This window comes from Rhinatrema bivittatum, chromosome 1 (assembly GCF_901001135.1).
Source record: "Rhinatrema bivittatum chromosome 1, aRhiBiv1.1, whole genome shotgun sequence".
In the NCBI taxonomy this organism is placed as follows: domain Eukaryota; kingdom Metazoa; phylum Chordata; class Amphibia; order Gymnophiona; family Rhinatrematidae; genus Rhinatrema; species Rhinatrema bivittatum.
The window spans coordinates 705,056,592-705,073,361 of NC_042615.1; the positions used below are offsets into that span (position 1 = coordinate 705,056,592).

Below are 16,770 nucleotides of genomic sequence, written 5' to 3' on the forward strand. Positions count from 1 at the left end.
CCGCTCACCCGCGCCTGGTGGTGAGGCGCCCCTCAACCGCCAAAGCTCTCAGTGATGTCGTGGGAGGGGGCGTGATCTCTCTCTCTCGCAGTTTCATCTCACCTCCCGATGTTCACTTCCCCTCTCACTTCTCAATTTTTCATGTTGGAAATCAAGTTACTGCGGGGGCCCAAGATGGAAAAAGGCCTCCCCGCTCACCCGCGCCTGGTTGCGAGGCGCCCCTCAACCGCTGAAGCCAGTCGTCTAGGTAAGGAAAAATTTGATGCCTTTTCTGGCGAAGATGTGCCACCACCACTGCCATGCACTTGGTGAAGACACTGGGGGCTGACGAAAGGCCGAAGGGTAGTACTCTGTATTGGAAGTGTCGTTCCCAAAACTGGAAAGAGAGGTATCGCCACGAAGAGTGGTGGATAGGAATGTGTGTGTAAGCATCTTTTAGATCTAGGAGCACATCCAGTCCCTGGGTTGAAGAGGCAATATAGTCTTCAGGGAGACCATTTTGAATTTCTCCCTGATGAGATGTTTGTTCAGCTCCCGTAAATCCAGAATTTGACGCTGGCCCCCTGTTTTCTTTGGAATCAGGAAATAAGATGAAGAAAAACCCTTATGATGAGCATGATAGGAACCTGTTGTATCACCCGCTGTTGAAGTAGGGTTGAAATTATTCGTGTCAATTGTTGTTGATGATCTGGAATTAGAGCTGGAATTAGGTGGGGCAGATTAGGCTTGGTGCAGAAACGAAGTTGATATCCCTGTCGCACAATTTCCAGAACCCATAGATCTGTGGTTATGGCTTCCCAATATGGAAGGCAAGAGGTGATTCTTCCCGGGGGGTTTAGTGGCAGTGAAAGTGGCAGAGGCATTAAAAAGATGGCCCGGTTTGGCTGTCTGTTGAGGCTGCTGTGTCTGTGTTCTCTGCTGCCTCGCTCTGCCCCTCCTCGCTTGCAGCGGTGGGGTCGCCGTCCATTGCGGAGGGTTGTATGGAGCAGGACGAAATTGCTGGTATTGCCTGTAGGGATGTCGCTGGTATTGCTGTCTGCGGGTAGCAGAGTAATACCTCTTTTGTGTGGCAAAGGACGAGGAATGGTCAACGATTGAACAGCCAGGGCTTGGTCTTTCAAGTTCAACACCGTTTCCTGGAACTTGTTCCCGAACAGGTTGTCACCTTTACATGGTAAGTTCGCTAGATGCTCATGAAGGTCTTCTCTAATGGCACTGGAGTGAAGCCAAGCCATGCAGCGGGCGGCAATGGCTGCGGCAGATGTATGAGTTGATGACTTGAGAGATTCATACACTGATCGGAGAAAATGCCTAATGCCCTCCTCCAGGTCTTGTATCGGCTGAGCTATGATTGGTTCTTCTGGAGCAGGCAGAACTGCCTTCAATGTTTGAATATTTTCATAGAAATATTGGACCAAGTAAAATTGGTGTTGGCTAATCCTGGAGGATAGCATAGATGACCGATATGATCTCTTTCCGAATTCATCCAGGATATTTTGGTCTTTACCAGGTGGTGTTGATGCATGCAGCCTAGATCGCTTGGCTCACTGCATTGCAGACTCCATGACCAGTGAAGAATGGGGAAGTTGTGTCGTAGAGTAGAATTTAGACTTTTGCATTCGGAATTTTAGGTCTGTCTTTTTGGAGACTGGTGGGATAGTATACGGAGTCTCCCACGATTTTTCATCACTGAATCCAGTACCTTGTGGGATGGTAAAGAGGCTGGTTCAGCTGGAACATCAAATATTTTAAGCAAGCCCAACGTTGTTGCTCTAGGGTCTTGTGTCTTTTGGACCTGTAAGTTAAGTAGTTTTCCCAATTTGTCAAGGAATTTGGGATAGGATAGGTCCTCCGGAGGCAAATAAGGTTCAGGGGTATCCTCTGGAGGATCAGAAGGGTAGCCAGTTGATGATGTGGCAGAATATGGAGGAGAATCCGAGTTCACGTCCGTCTTTTCTATCGGATGAGGTGACGGGTTTGGTGGAGAAGGGTTTCGGACTTTCTCCGGCGATGAGGTGAAGGGGACACAGTACCTACGGGGGGAGGATGGCATTTGAAAAGATGATTGCAGTGTCTCAAAAAGGCCTGAGAGGGCTGATGACAACTGTAAAAATGCATCATTGGTCTGTGGTGGCATTCTCTGTTTGCCATATGTCTCTCCCGGATGGGGGCGACGTGTCATTTCCCTGTACCGTAGTTTTCTTTCCTTTCTTGGGTGGTGGAGATTGTGATAGGTCTTCCCCTGCTGGAGGAGATCTTGAACATCTCAGGGATGAGGAGGAGGATGAGGAGGTAGTCCTCATGTAGTCCCCTTCCCAGTGCGGTCTCGATGTACCCTGCTCACTCTCGGGTGATTTGGAGTGATTCGAGGAATGTGAGCTATGGAAGCTAATGGGGGAAGGATTAAGTACTCTTCCTGTTTCCAAGTGGAATCCTTTCGGCCGCTACCTGTGAGTCCTGCTACTCTATGACTGTGGCTGTGGACACTCATTGCATGGGTTTTTCCCTTGGAGATATGGGTTGAGGTGTGCGGCTGAGTCGTTTTCGATATAGGTCTTGAGTGCGCCTGTTTAGATTTGTCCTGCGTCGATTTTGACAGCTGTGGTTTTTGCGAAGTGACGTGAGCCGCTGGTTTGTTTTGTGCGTCAGTGTTGCACTCTGTGTCGAAGTAGACGCTGTCTGTGTCGAGCTTTTCGGTTTTTGCGTCGATGTAGGCACTTCCAGTGTCGACTGCGTCAGCTTCAGCGATGATCCAGATGATTTCTGTGGAGTTGCGTCGCTCTGTGGAGTAGACGACGTTGTGTGCGTCTGCTTCGGCCTCGTATGCGTCGATGTTTTATGTCTCGACATAGAGTCCTTGGAGTGCATCGATTTAGGCGCTGATGAGTCAGCCTGCTTCGGTCGGGTCCCCAACTCATGGCGAATTGGCATCGACACTGACAAGGCAGATTTAATTGAGACCCCAGCTTCTTGCGGCCTCGGCTCCTTCGAGTGCCGCTGTCCGGTATGCCTCGTCGAGTCATGGCTATGAAGGCCTAGACTCCGGGCTCTGTCTTCGCCCTCCATTTTTTCTGGTCTGGACGTAGTGGGTTGCATGGATGCTGCCCTTTTTACCTGAGGGGTCTTATGCTTCCTGGGTCCCGGCAATAATTGTGCCTCCGAAAGCAGGGCAGAGGACCCCGATTTTGCGACTTTCAGGGCCTAGATCTTATGGCCCCCTCCGTCGCCTGGCTTGCGGGGACATCTTGGCGCAATGCTGACAATCGGCCTTGTTGATGGTCCAGTCCCAGGCAGCGGTAGCAGCTATCATATGTCCATCAGTGATGGACATGATTTTGCCGCAACCGCAAGGTTTGAACCCCGGAAGCCTGGGTGCTCGTTTTTGGGACATTTCTCTCTGTTTTCGAAAAAAGTAGCCTGAGGAGAAACTAGCTCCCGCGCGCGGAAAAAACAGACTGAGGAGAGACTTTTTCTGTGCGGGAAGGCATGCGCAGCCGCACAGAGCAAAGCTCTGTGTTCTACTCAGAAGCTCCGCCTCCTGGGCCCTGATGGACAGTTCCCATGACAGCATGGCTAATTCAGCCCTACTATCAATGGGGAAATGCATCTTTGGCTTAAATACTGAATGCTATTATTGCTGCTGACAATATGTATGATCTGTGTAAAAATTATGTTTTTACACATTCTTTACAGTATGTATACTGCAGAAACCTGACCATGTCTGTTTGTATCATTTTTCAGCTTATGTGCATAACTATTCCATCACTGAAAACTTACATATATAATAAAAAAGTTACTAGTGTAAGCAAAAATAAATAGATATAAACTGGCACACACACAGCATTCACCACTATTTATTCACTGCCTTTCCTGAAGGTGTCAAGAGCTTCCCATGGTTAGGAAAACAAATACCCAATGGGCATGAAACACGCAAAGGAAGCTGCTGTAGGTCCTGTACCAGAGTGCCACTTCTTAGATACAACTGGCTTGTAAGGAGGGGAGGGGGGGAGGCAACTTGGTTTCCCTTGCTGGACCCTGGTGCTGTGAATTCCTGGCTTTTGGCGCAAACACTGTGGATAGAGGCTGAGGCAGGATCGTTGTAGGGAAAGAGTGAGCTGATGGATACTCCTGCAATTTCCCCTCAGTGTGCACTGTTAGGCCATACTGATGAGAGAGGGAGGAGGGAAGGAACCAATGAGGAGAGAGAATGAGGCTTGGTGTGATGACTAAATCTTAATATGAGAGCTCATTGAGGGAGGAAAAAAATCAGAAAACTGAGCAAGAATGTGCAGGGGGAGAGGAGGAATGGAGACTAGTTGGGGAGGAAGGTAAGAGAGAAAAGACTGGAAATGGGAGAGGGGGGGGGAGATAAACTAGGTTGGAGAGAAGGGAGAAAGAACTGAGAAATAAGTAGAAACTCCAATTCCCACCCGGTACTGATACCCTCACTTGCCCCTTTCTCCTTCCCCTGAATACCGAATAAATGAAGAGACAACCTTAGGCCTTTTTTTTTTTTAAACTCAGAGTACACTTTTTCATTTTTGTTAGATTGGTGTTTTCTTCCTCTTCCTTTAGGCCCCTTAGTGGATTATTTCACCATAAGCCTTTATTTCAAATTATCCAGGGATTCTTCCGCCCTCCATTTTATTTTAAATAAATGCAACCTCACTCAAGCCATTATAATTGTGCACTTTAAGTCTGGCCACTAGGTGTCACTGTTGCATAATGGCTGAAGCTCTCCCTGCAGAATCTCTAACCCCTGACAGCCCAAGGAGCACAAGCTAGGTAGAGAATACCCAGAACTCCTGCATGGCATTCAGCAGCACAACCACTGGCCATTGAGACAGACCTGTGTTAAAATTCAGGACTATCTACATACGTAGTAGCAAATTCTGATTACAGCATGTACTTTGGAGTTAAATTCCAAAGCAACACATTCACATTGTTATATATATAGGGTAGGCCATTTAAAGGCTATGGATGCCCATTGGCAATATACAGGTAATGGTTGCACTTCAGCAGCAGCTTTATAACTAAAGCTGCCACAGAATTCGTGCCATTGCCCACAGATAGCTCCCAGATTTTCATTGATATTTGAAATCTTCAGGAGTCATTTTATGCATGACTGTCTATCCTTCTGAAAGCGATATAGGATATGCACATTGGAATATAAAAAGAGAGATAAGATTTCCATCAGTTACTATCAACATTAAAGGGAAAGTTTCACAGAGAAGAAAATTACCAACTACAGCACTTATTTATAGCAAGTTAATGGATGCATAAGAGTAATTTGAACATTTGAACATAATGAACATTTATAGAAAAGACATTAACAAATTAAATACCTACCCTCCTATGGAATCTGGCAAATACATTAGCTGGTTTTCATCAATTTTCAAAGTTGTTAATTTTGTAAGTGAACCTACCATAAAAATTAAGATATCAAATCAGAAATACACTTGAAAGAAAAAATCTGTCCCTATTCTTACACTATTTGGCTAACATTTACAAATATAACCCTTCAAAATTAATAGCTTTCCAATACCACTGCATATTCTAGCTAATAAGCTGTAATGCAACATAAGCAATATAATTCCTTATAACTAAAAGGAAGTGATCAATTTAAATGCCAGCTGGATTTTCTTTACAAATGTAACTCTCCTCTAATTCTGAATCAGATTCTGAAATCAAATGTATGCAGTTTGTTGATATGCTACTCTTTCCTGTATGTTCATATTAGGTAACAAAGCCTGCTTAAAATGTATCTATTTTTGCTCTTTTGCATAATTGTTTCTCTTTTTTGCAATGGGATATGAGAAACATTACTTATGCTCTGTTCTATTCAAAGTTTAATGTGGTGTGTCTAGTTATACAATGTGTACACATAAGAAGAAAATAAGTGCAAAAAGGTGGCATCTTTCAACTTGGCCAAACATTTTTAACCTACATAAAGTATGACAAGTTTCAGAAGCATTACCGCTAACATTCTGTACAATATTCTTGCCAATAATCTCCTGCATTTCAACCTGCTGACTGAAAAGTCAATTGCATCAAATTATACTATTGACTCAGTCAAATAAAGATAAAGTATAGTATTTTTCCCATCCACAAAACTAAAAGCATCTCTTTTAAATACATTTCCTCTATTTTATAAATTTTATATACCAACATTCCATATATAGATCACAACGGTTTACAAAGTGACATTCATAATTATTACTCAAAGATTTGTTACAGAGATGGTAGTCATAGGCAGGCATTGATATCTATCAAGTGAAATTTTTTAGTATATATTAAAATTGATCTAGTACATAAGGCAAAGAGTACGGATAATTAAAAAACAAAATGATGGTTTTCACATCTTAGTGAGTTGCATTCTATCATTTGATTTATTCTTCATGATTCAATTATTATATTTTGTCCTTCTTGTTTTTGTATATTCTGATGTTTTTAAGTTAAATTGTGTGTGTTTTTTTTAATAGCCATGTTTTTAATTCACATTTAAATCTTTTTCTATTTGGTAAAATAAACACCTCAGGCAGAGAATTCCAGAGCTTCTACTATGGAAAACACTCAATCTTTTATTTGCGTCAGATGTGTGCATCATATTGTAGAAATAGACTAGCCCTTTATTTTGAGATCTTAGTGTTTGCTGAGGATTGTAAGGTTGTAGTTTCACTCTTTAATAAGCCGGTGTTATTGGAGTGAATGATGTTGAATGTTATCATTAATACTTTATAGTAGATTCTGGAATGTACTGGTAACCAATGCAGTGATGTCAGCAATGGTGTAATGTGATCATATTTCCTACATCCTAGAAATAGTCTTGCTGAAGCATTTTGCAATAGTTGTAGAGGTTTTAAATGACTTTCTGGAAGACCTAGTCATAGGGAATTGCAGTAGCCAAGGTTTGAGAAGATTAGAATTTGCAATATAGTATGGAAGACCGCAAAAGTTAATAATGGTTTCAACCGATGTAATATACGCAACTTAGCATAACCTGTCTTAATTTACTGATGTACATTTTCATTGTGAGGTTCTCATCTAGCTGTACACCTAAATCCCGCACTTTATTTGAGGGATTAATTTGAAAATTACCCAGGTCTAGGGCAGGTGGTTTAACTGTTGAGTTTCTACTCAGCCAAATGAGTCTTTTTAGGGTTTAATGTCAGTTTAAGTTGCTATAATTCTTGTTGTACTGCTTTTATATAGGTAGACAGTATCGAAGCTGTTTTCAAAAGATATAGAGAGTGGGATGTACAATTCTAAGTCTCAGCATACAAGAATAAAATTAATCATAGATCTGTCAGTAATTTATACAGTGGGAGCATGTAAATATTGAATAGTGTTGCTGAGAGGGCTGAACTTCGAGACACACCTTTAACACACTGGAAAGTGTCAGCTATGTGGTTGCTTAGTTTGACTTGGAATGCTCTGTTAGATAGAAATGAAGTGAATCATCTGAGAACCATGTCGTTGATCCCTGTGTTTCTCATCTGATAGCATTAAAGGTTATGGTCCACAGTGACACAGGAATCAACGACATGGTTCTCAGATGGGTCACTTCATTTCTATCTAACAGAGCATTCCAAGTCAAACTAAGCAACCACATAGCTGACACTTTCTGCTAAGTCAAGTCAATTAGCACAAGGCAATAAGATTCATCTGCTTCAAGCCCTCATAAAACAGAGTTGGATAAAGAGAGGAGTAATGTCTCAGTTGAGTGATGTTTCGAAATCCAAATTGATTTGGGTAGAGAATATTTTGATCTTCTAGGTGATTTGCAAGTTGGGATAACACTGCTTTCTCAAGAACTTTTGCTAGAAACAGCAAGTTGGATTTTGGACGACAGTTGTCCCAATTGTCAGTTGTACCTGTCTTATTTTTTAGGATCGGCTTTATCACCGCTTGTTTTAATCCATGTGGTATATATAATTCCTTCTGATAGTGAATGATTGATTAAGGTTGTGATTGTTGGAGTGATAACATGGTGTACTTGTTTCAAGGAACTAGCTGGTATTGGTTCATGTGGGTGAGTAGCAGGATTAATTTTAGCAGTGATTTGACTGATTTCCAGTTTTGATACTCTATCGAATGTGGACTACTTAACTATGTTATTTAGCTTTTTGCTTTGTTTAAAATTATTTCATTATTGACGTTTAAATGTATTAGACTAAGGAATTTTACTTCCTGCTCATTCTGTTTCATTGTAAACCGGTTTGATATGCATTTTATGCAGGAAAATCGGTATAAAAAAACTTTAAATAAATAAATAAATTTGAATCTTCATGTGCTTTTGTTTCAGAACTGATAGTGAATTGTTTTTTTCAACTTATTGATTTTGTCTGAGTATGTGACATTAATTGCAAGAGGCCTTTGTGAAGTTGTAGTTTCTTGAGATGGAAGATGTCGGGTCTTTAATTAACTATTTAACAGTCTCAAAGAGCAGTTTTGAATTAAATATAATCCGGTGAATTTTAGTAAACTTTTTTTGCTTTACTGGTTAGTGTATGGTATTTTGTAAGGCAAGATTTATATTTTCCTAGGGATTCAGCAGATGGGCATTTCCACCATTGTTTCTGTAATGTTATACTGTTCTGTTTAGTGCTTCTTAATTCATCATTGTACCAGGGCTTATGTTTGGAGTTATTCCTTTAATAGTTTTCATCTTGGACAAGACTAAGATTTTCAGCTATGTCATTATCTTGCGCCAAGAATTAAATGACTATGTGGAATTGGTTTAATTTAGTTCATTGATCTTATTTTCTATTGCTTCAGCAAGTACTTCTATCTCTATCTTTATCCTGAAGGTAAAATAAAATAAAATGAAGCTTTTGGTTGGGTGGAAGTGTATCCAATTGTCTTCTAACCCTTCCTGGAGTAGTGTTAGTGTGTTAGACCATGGACCAAATGAAGGAGAATTGTCTTTGGGTATGCAAAGCCTTGGAGAAAGTAGCTATGAAATGATTACTATTTTCTTCCTTTAGGAGGATAGATCAGTGCAATCTAGTTCTATACATCCATAGGAACTTGGTTCATTTGATTCAACCACATCAATAATCTCAATATCTTGCTTTTATTGGACACTCAAACCATTAAATGTCTCTTCTAGAATAAACACCACCCAGTCCTGAGGCTCAGGTGAAACTGAGCCTATCAATTTTGACTAAGAGCCTAGCTAGTGTTCAGTTTTAAGACTTTTTTCTTTGTGTATTTGTGACAGGAGGTCGTCAAAGTGCTAATTTTTTTTTAGTTGTTCAGAATGATTGTCTATTTCAAACAAAAATTTTCTTTAATTTCTTCATGTTTGGGGGTCTCAAAAATCAAAATCCTTTTACACGGATGAACATTATGGGCCAAATTTATTCGCTGAGCAAAACAATTGTACAAGGTTGGTTAAGTCAGTTTGCACAATTTTGAAACAGTACATCTTTTGCCCAAAACTTGAATGTCCTGAAACCCATGAAAAGGAAAAACTGTGCAAGAAAATTATCTCCAAACAAATGCAATGGGACAGTACTCTTTGGCTAAAGTCAGGAATGGGAGAAAGGTCCTTATTGATTTCTGCAAAATTTTTGTTTGCGCAGATTTTTCTGTGAATTTCTATCCTTTCCATTTGTTTTAGGAACAAATTTTCGTCAAACTTTTATAAACTATGCAACCAAACTACTTTGAATCATTTTGATCTTTTATTGCTTTAATTTTGCCAGATCTTTAAATTTGGCCTACCAGTTTGGGGTTTATTTTTTTTTTTTTTAACGTTTACTCAATACCAATCATATCCAACAACAAATAGCAATTCACTATCTTTAAAGATATGTTAAACCAGTATTTGATTGGGAAGGGAAGTGCAGGGGTAGGGTATTAGCAGTACTAATGAGCAGAAATTGGAGCGAGATCAGGAGGTTATCATATCTGGAAGTACTCAAGGTTGACAAACAATGGGGCCAATGCAATATGGCGAGCAGGCGTTAATAGCTGAGCGCATTGAAAAGAAGTACAGAAAAGCAGAAAAAACTGCTTTTCTGTACTTCTTTCTTAAAGTAAAAAAATAAAATAAAATTAGCCAGCAGACCGCTGAGTTATAAAGACAGACGCCAGTAAACTCGGCGTCAGTTTTCATAACCTGTCTGTCTGCCAGTAATGAAAATGACGGCCGATAAACTCGGGGGCCGTTTTCATTACTGGCAGACAGGCAGCCGTGACACCCTAATTTAAATATTGCATGGCGCCCCCCCCCCCCCTTTGGGGCACCATGCACGTGTTAAGAGAGCGGGCGCTGACTGTTCAGCGCCTGCTTTCTAAGCACCTTTATTTAATCGGCCCCAATGTGACAAGGCAATGAGGTGAGCAACAGAGAAGGCTTGATTTCAAAAGGGAAAGGTATAACTAGCCGGAAATGTTAATACTTTGTATAAAATCATCAATGAGCGACTATATTGAGCACTATGCCCAAATTATTAAGGTCGCATTTCCAGAACAATGTGAACAGACTAGATGTAATTCATAACAGAACTACCAATCTTTTGAGGTGAAACTTAAGGATTTAAATATGCATAGGGAGGCAGAATGGAATATGATAAGATATTCAAGAACAATAACTCTAAAGCAGAAATAATGCACAACAGGCAAACATTTTTCAAAGGAAATGAAATTCTAAAACAGTCATGATAGATGTCTGGAAAGGAACAGATTCAAAAGTAAAATTAAGGTATTTCTTCACAGAAGAGTGAGGTGCGCAGGGAATCTCCCACGTCAGTTGAAGGCAATAAAATCAGTATTAGAATTCAGGAAAGCACAAAAAAAGCAAAGTGGATGCTTGACAATGAGGATATGAGGGTAAAGCTGGTATCTGATGGGTTGTATGGTATTTAAAAAAGATGATGAAATGAGCAGACTGGAAGTAGTCTTACCTGTTGTTTTATTCGCCCTTTCCATGTGTTTACTACAGATAGAAGGTATATTACTTGAGGATTTACATTTCTAGTCAGCTGATTTCTGTACTATTTTATAATTCTCTGGTTCAGGTGATCTGGTCCTTTCCCTATCTTAGGTGAACTGAGTTTATTAAAATATAATACATACCAATGGACTCTGGGAGCTGCTGCAGTGAGTTACTAGACAGAAGCAGGTCCTGAAGGCTTTCACACTCTGAAACACCTTCTTCAATTGTTTCTATAGTATTCTTAGAAACATCCAAATACGTCATGTGTTTCAAATGGCCCAGGAACTGTGGGAAAGAAAAAGTTGTTAGCTGGTTAACATCAACCCACCCAGGAAAAAAGGAAATAGAGTTTGCAATATCTGCTCAGAGGTATTTTCACTGAAAAAGTGAAGACGGGCAAATACAGTCACATGATCCATTATATAGTAGCTGAAAAGCAGCACTACTTGCCAATACAGCCATTAGAAAAATTCAAGAAACACACATGTTCAAGCAGGAAGGGGCATCCCAAAATTATGATTCCTAAAAACTAGAAGAGATCCAGAGAATATGTACATTTTTAAACAGTTCTTTAAAGCTGGCATTCTGAATCCAGTCCTTGGGACACAAACAGGCCAGCCAAGTTTTCAGGATAACCACAATGAACATGCATGAGAGCGATTTACATACAGTACATGCAAATCTACTTCATAAATTTTCATTGTGGATATCCTGAAAATCTGACTGGTTAGGTAAGTCCAGTCCTGAAAACTGAGTTGTGATCCACTGCCTTAAAGCACCTGCTGTTTAAAAGTGCTGAAGACCAACACTGGACAGAACTTTGATCTGCCTCAATATGACAATTCTTATAATTATAGCAGTCTTCCATATACAATACAGGTAACATGGAAAAATTCAGGTCAATGATCAGAAAATATTAATGAGCTGTGATACATGTAAAGCAGTTTATTAATATTAAATTTGTTCAATGTGAATCATGTAGTTAACATTCCCTGTCAGCACTGGTAGGCCAACACACCTGTCAATGCTCTCTAGTAGTGATATTTACTTTCAGTCCTTAAAGGCTACAAACAGGCTGGGTTTTCAGGATATCCCTACTCATGAGAATGCATGACAGATTTGTATGCACACTGCCTCAACTGTATTCAAATTTCTATCAAGCATACTCAGAGATATCCTGAAAATACCATTTGCAGACCTCAGGGACTAGAAGTAAACCCACTATTCGAGTTGTCCCCTCAAGCTAATATCATCAGTGGTGCATCCTCAGGGGGAAAAAACTACCTAACTTGGTCAAAAAAATGAATATTAGGATATCATTACAGTGGTTGAAACTAACATTTAAATTCAATAATACGTCTACTCCTATATGCCGACACTTATTTTTTAATATACTTTCATCAAGTGTCAGACTCAGCCTTTCTCCTTCAAACTTGACTCACGAAGGGATAAAATACTACCCAACTTGAAAAGTTGGGTAGTTTTTCCCCCCGAGGAAGATTTTGTTGGGGAGAAAGAATTGACAACTGCAACTGGACTAAAAGGAACAGTTTATTTACATGTTGAGCAATCTCCATATATTTATGCATTCAGAACGTTCAACATGAAAATAGATGAAATGTAATATCTTATGTTTAGCTCTTTGGAGACATACATACATTTGTTGGAATTTCTATGTTTATTCACTTTATGTAGATATATTTATGTATTTTGTTATTTTTGTGAGGTAATATTTAAGATGTGTTAATTTGTAATAAAACCTTTACTGAATTTGAAATATTATATTTATGCTTCATGTGGATACTTATGATTTAAGTGAGGAACTTAAAGTATAACTGCATACAGTTTATATTTTTGTATATATATACACACATGTGTGTAAGCAAAAGTTGCTTACCTGTAACAGATGTTCTCACAGGACAGCAGGATGTTAGTCCTGACATATGGGTGACATCACAGGATGGAGTCCAATCACAGAACACTTTTGTCAAAGTTTCTATAACTGACTGGCACCTACTGGGCATGCCCAGGATGGCACTATCCCTGCAACCAGCAGGGGCCCCCCCTTCAGTCTTGTTTAAAAGCTATAGTAAGTGCCAAAAAATAAAATAAGAAAACGTAACGAACCCAACACCATGGGGTGGTGGGCGGGTTTCGTGAGGATAAACATCCTGCTGTCCTGTGAGAACACCTGTTACAGGTAAGCAACTTTTGCTTTCTCACAGGACAAGCAGGATGGTAGTCCTCACATATGGGTGAGTACCGAGCTGAGGATGTCCGAGAAATGCACCAAATGTACCCAAGATGTGCAATAGGCATAAGGACTGGGATGGAAATTTGGTAGAGGGCATCCTGAACCCTAACAGGCAGGCGGAAGGGTATTTTTACATCAAGTTGCAAATAGGTTGCGCAAGACAGACTGGCCAAAGATGGAATCTTGTCTTCCAGCCTTGTCTAAACAATAATGGGCTGTAAAGGTATGAAGAGAACTCCAGGTAGCAGCCCTACAAATATCAGGAAGCGGAACAGGGCGTAGGTGCGCTACTGAAGTTGCCATGGCCCTGACAGAGTGTGCTTTAACACGGTCTTAAAGTGGAATGCCTGCTTACTGATAGCAAAAGGATATGCAGTCCGCTAACCAGGAGGAGAGAGTCTGCTTACCCACAGGTTGACCCAATCTGATAGGATGGAAAGAAACAAACAGTTGGGTGGATTTTCTATGGGTAGCTGTACAGTCTAAATAGAATGCTAGAGCATGTTTACAGTCAAGGGTATGCGGAGCCCATTCTCCTGGATTGGAATGGGGCCTGGGAAAGAAGGTAGGTAGTATAATGGATTGATTGGTATGAAACTACGGTACTACCTTAGGCAAAAACTTACGGTGAGTGCGGAGTAATACCCTATCATGCAGAAGTTTAGTATAAGGCGGATAGGTGACTAAGGCCTGTAACTCACTAACAAGCCGATACAGTACAGTGCACTCCGGCGGAGCACACTGTTAACCCACGTTTGGACGAGCGTTTGACGTGCTAGCTTTACCCCTTATTCAGTAAGGGGTAATAGCGCGTTGATAACTTGCGTCCAACCCCCCCCCCCCGCCGAAACTAATAGTGCCCGCAACATGCAAATGCATGTCGTTGGCCCTATTAGGTATTCCCGCGCAATTCAGTAAGTAAAAGATAGGCATTAATTTTGCCGGCACTGGGAAAGTGCACAGAAAAGCAGTAAAAACTACTTTTCTGTACACCCTCTGACTTAATATCATGGCGATATTAAGTCAGAGGTCCCAAAAGTTAAAAATAATTAAAAATTTAAAAAAAAAATTTAAAATTGGCCTGTGGCTCACGGGTTGAAAACCGGACGCTCAATTTTGCCGGGGTCCGGTTTCTGAATTCATGGCTGTCAGCGGGTTTTAAAACAGACACCGGCAAAATTGAGCGTCGGCTGTGAAACTCGCTGACAGCCACCACCTCCTGTCAAAAAAGATGCGCTAGGGACACGCTATAGTGCCTCTTTTTCCGCGGGCCCTCATTTGCATGCGGGCCGATACTAAATCACGCGCACAGGAGAGTGGCCTGGGTGCTCGCCCGCTCTCCTGAGACTTTTGCTGTATCAGCCCGTAACTCTGTGAGCGGATGTGATTTCCAGAAGAAAAATCACCTTCCATGTGAGATAGCGAAGATCAAAAGATTGGAGAGGCTTGAATGGTGGTTTCATGATCCGACCCAAAACCAGGTTGAGGTCCCAAGAAGGGGCCAGAGGGCGCAGTGGAGGTTTGAGGTGGAGCAAGCCTTTCAGAAAACGTTTTACAAGGGGTTGTACCGAAATGGGAACATCCCCAACACCTTTATGGAAGGCAGCTACCGCACTGACATGCATCCTGATGGAAGAAGTTTTTAGACCTGATTCTGACAAGTGCCAGAGACAGTCTAGAAACTTCGTGATGGAACAAGTGAAAGGATCAAGGGACAGGAACACCACGAGTTAAACCTGTTTCATTTGTAATAATATGATTTTCTCATGGAAGGCTTTCGTGAAGCAATCAGGACACGGGAAACTGGTTCCAAAAGGTTGAGTGGCTGAAGAATTAACCTTTCAACATCCAGGCAGTCAGGGACAAGGCCTGAAGATTGGGGTGGCATAGGCACCAGTCGTTTTGAGAAATCAGAAGCGGGTCCTTTCCCAGGGGAATGTGCCTGTGAATGGAGAGGTCCTGAAAAATCGGCAACCACACTTGGCATGGCCAGTGAGAGGCTATCAGGATCATGCTTCCCTTGTCCTGAAGCCACGAGAGTCTTTGAGAGAAGTGGAAGTGGAGGGAATGCATATAGGAGACCGGTTGCCCAAGAGAGGGAGAACACATCTCTTGGAAGTGAGTGTTGGCTGCGAGTGAGAGAGCAAAAGTTCTCTACTTTGCGATTTTGAGGTGACGCAAAGAGGTCTATGTGGGGGTAACCCCAACGTTGGAATATTGAGTCCACTACTGAGGGTCCACTCATGCGGTTGAAAGGTGCAACACAGATTGTCTGCAAACACGTTGTCCACTCCCGGCAAGTAGGTGGTCTTGAGGTACATTGAGTGGGAAACTGCCTCTGCTTATATCTGTGCAGCTTCCTGACACAGGAGGTAGGAACCAGTTCTTCCTTGTTTGTTGATGTAACACATGGCTACCTGGTTGTCTGTCTGAATCAGGATGACCTGGTTGGAAAGGCGATCCTGAAACACCCAGAGCATATCTGATTGCTTGTAGTTCCAGGAAATTTATTTGTTTGGCTTCCTCTGGGACCAGGTGCCTTGAGTTTGCAAATTGGCAACATGTGCTCCCCAGCCGAGGTTGGAGGCATCGGTTGTAAGGGTTATTTGCGGGTCTGGAGCCTGGAAAGGTAGGCCTTGGAGGAGATTGGACTGATTCTTCCACCAAGCCAGAGATAAGTGAAATGGGTTGGTGATGTGGACAATGGCTGACAATGGTTGAGATGATTGTATCTATTGTGACCTTAGAGTCCACTGCATGACTCTCAAGGCGAGAAGAGCAATTGGAGTGACATGTTCCGAGGACGCCATGTGTCCTAGCAACACTAGGAAGTGACGCACAGTTGAGCATTTGAGACTGTAGTTGATGGGCAAGAGAAGTGAGAGTGAGAGCTCGTTCTTGAGGAAGAAATGCCTTTGCTTTGAAGGGGTCCAAGTCTGCTCCTATGAACGACAGAGTTTGTGATGGGACCAAGTTGGACTTTGGGTAATTGATGAGAAACCCTAGGGAGATCAGGGTATGCAAGGTGAGATGTAGAGACGTCAGAGCAGCTTGCTGAGTGGGAGCCCTGATCAACCAGTCGTTGAGGTAGGGGTAGACATGGACACCTTGAGTCCTGAGGAATGCTGCTGCTACTACTACGAGGCACTTGGAGAAGACTTGTGGTGCAGACGCCAGGCCGAATGGTAGCACTTGGTATTGATAGTGCTTTGGGCCTACCAGGAATCGCTGAAATTTGCGATGAGACGGAGTTATTGCAATATGTGTGTAAGCATCCTGAAGGTCTAGAGAACAGAGCCAGTCTTGCCTTTGCAGAAGGGGAAGGAGGGAACCCAAGGTTACCATCTTGAACTTTTCTCTTTGTAGGTACTTGTTTAAGGCATGAAGGTCTAGTATTGGGCGAACGCCACCTAACGTTTTTGGGATTAGAAAGTACTGGGAATAGAAGCAGAGGCCCTGTTGAGAATAGGGCACTGGTAAGATTGCTCTGGATTGAAGGAGGAGGGAGACTTCCTGATCCAGAAGTGGTGAGTGATCGGATGTTCCCCACGTCAGCCGAGGTGGGGAGTCC

General features: G+C 41.9%; 1 protein-coding gene across 5 annotated transcripts in view; it reads right to left on the minus strand.

Annotated features, from left to right (window-relative positions):
* ERBIN (erbb2 interacting protein) overlaps positions 1–16,770 on the minus strand; it is a 716,810-nt gene that overhangs the window by 265,206 nt on the left and 434,834 nt on the right. For all 5 annotated transcript variants that reach the window (XM_029576039.1, XM_029576020.1, XM_029576010.1 and 2 more), the window contains 2 exons: positions 11,086–11,230; positions 5,350–5,422 (listed from right to left, as the gene is read on the minus strand). In XM_029576039.1, coding sequence (XP_029431899.1) covers positions 5,350–5,422; positions 11,086–11,230 — 218 coding nt within the window. The remainder of the gene's footprint in view (positions 1–5,349; positions 5,423–11,085; positions 11,231–16,770) is intronic.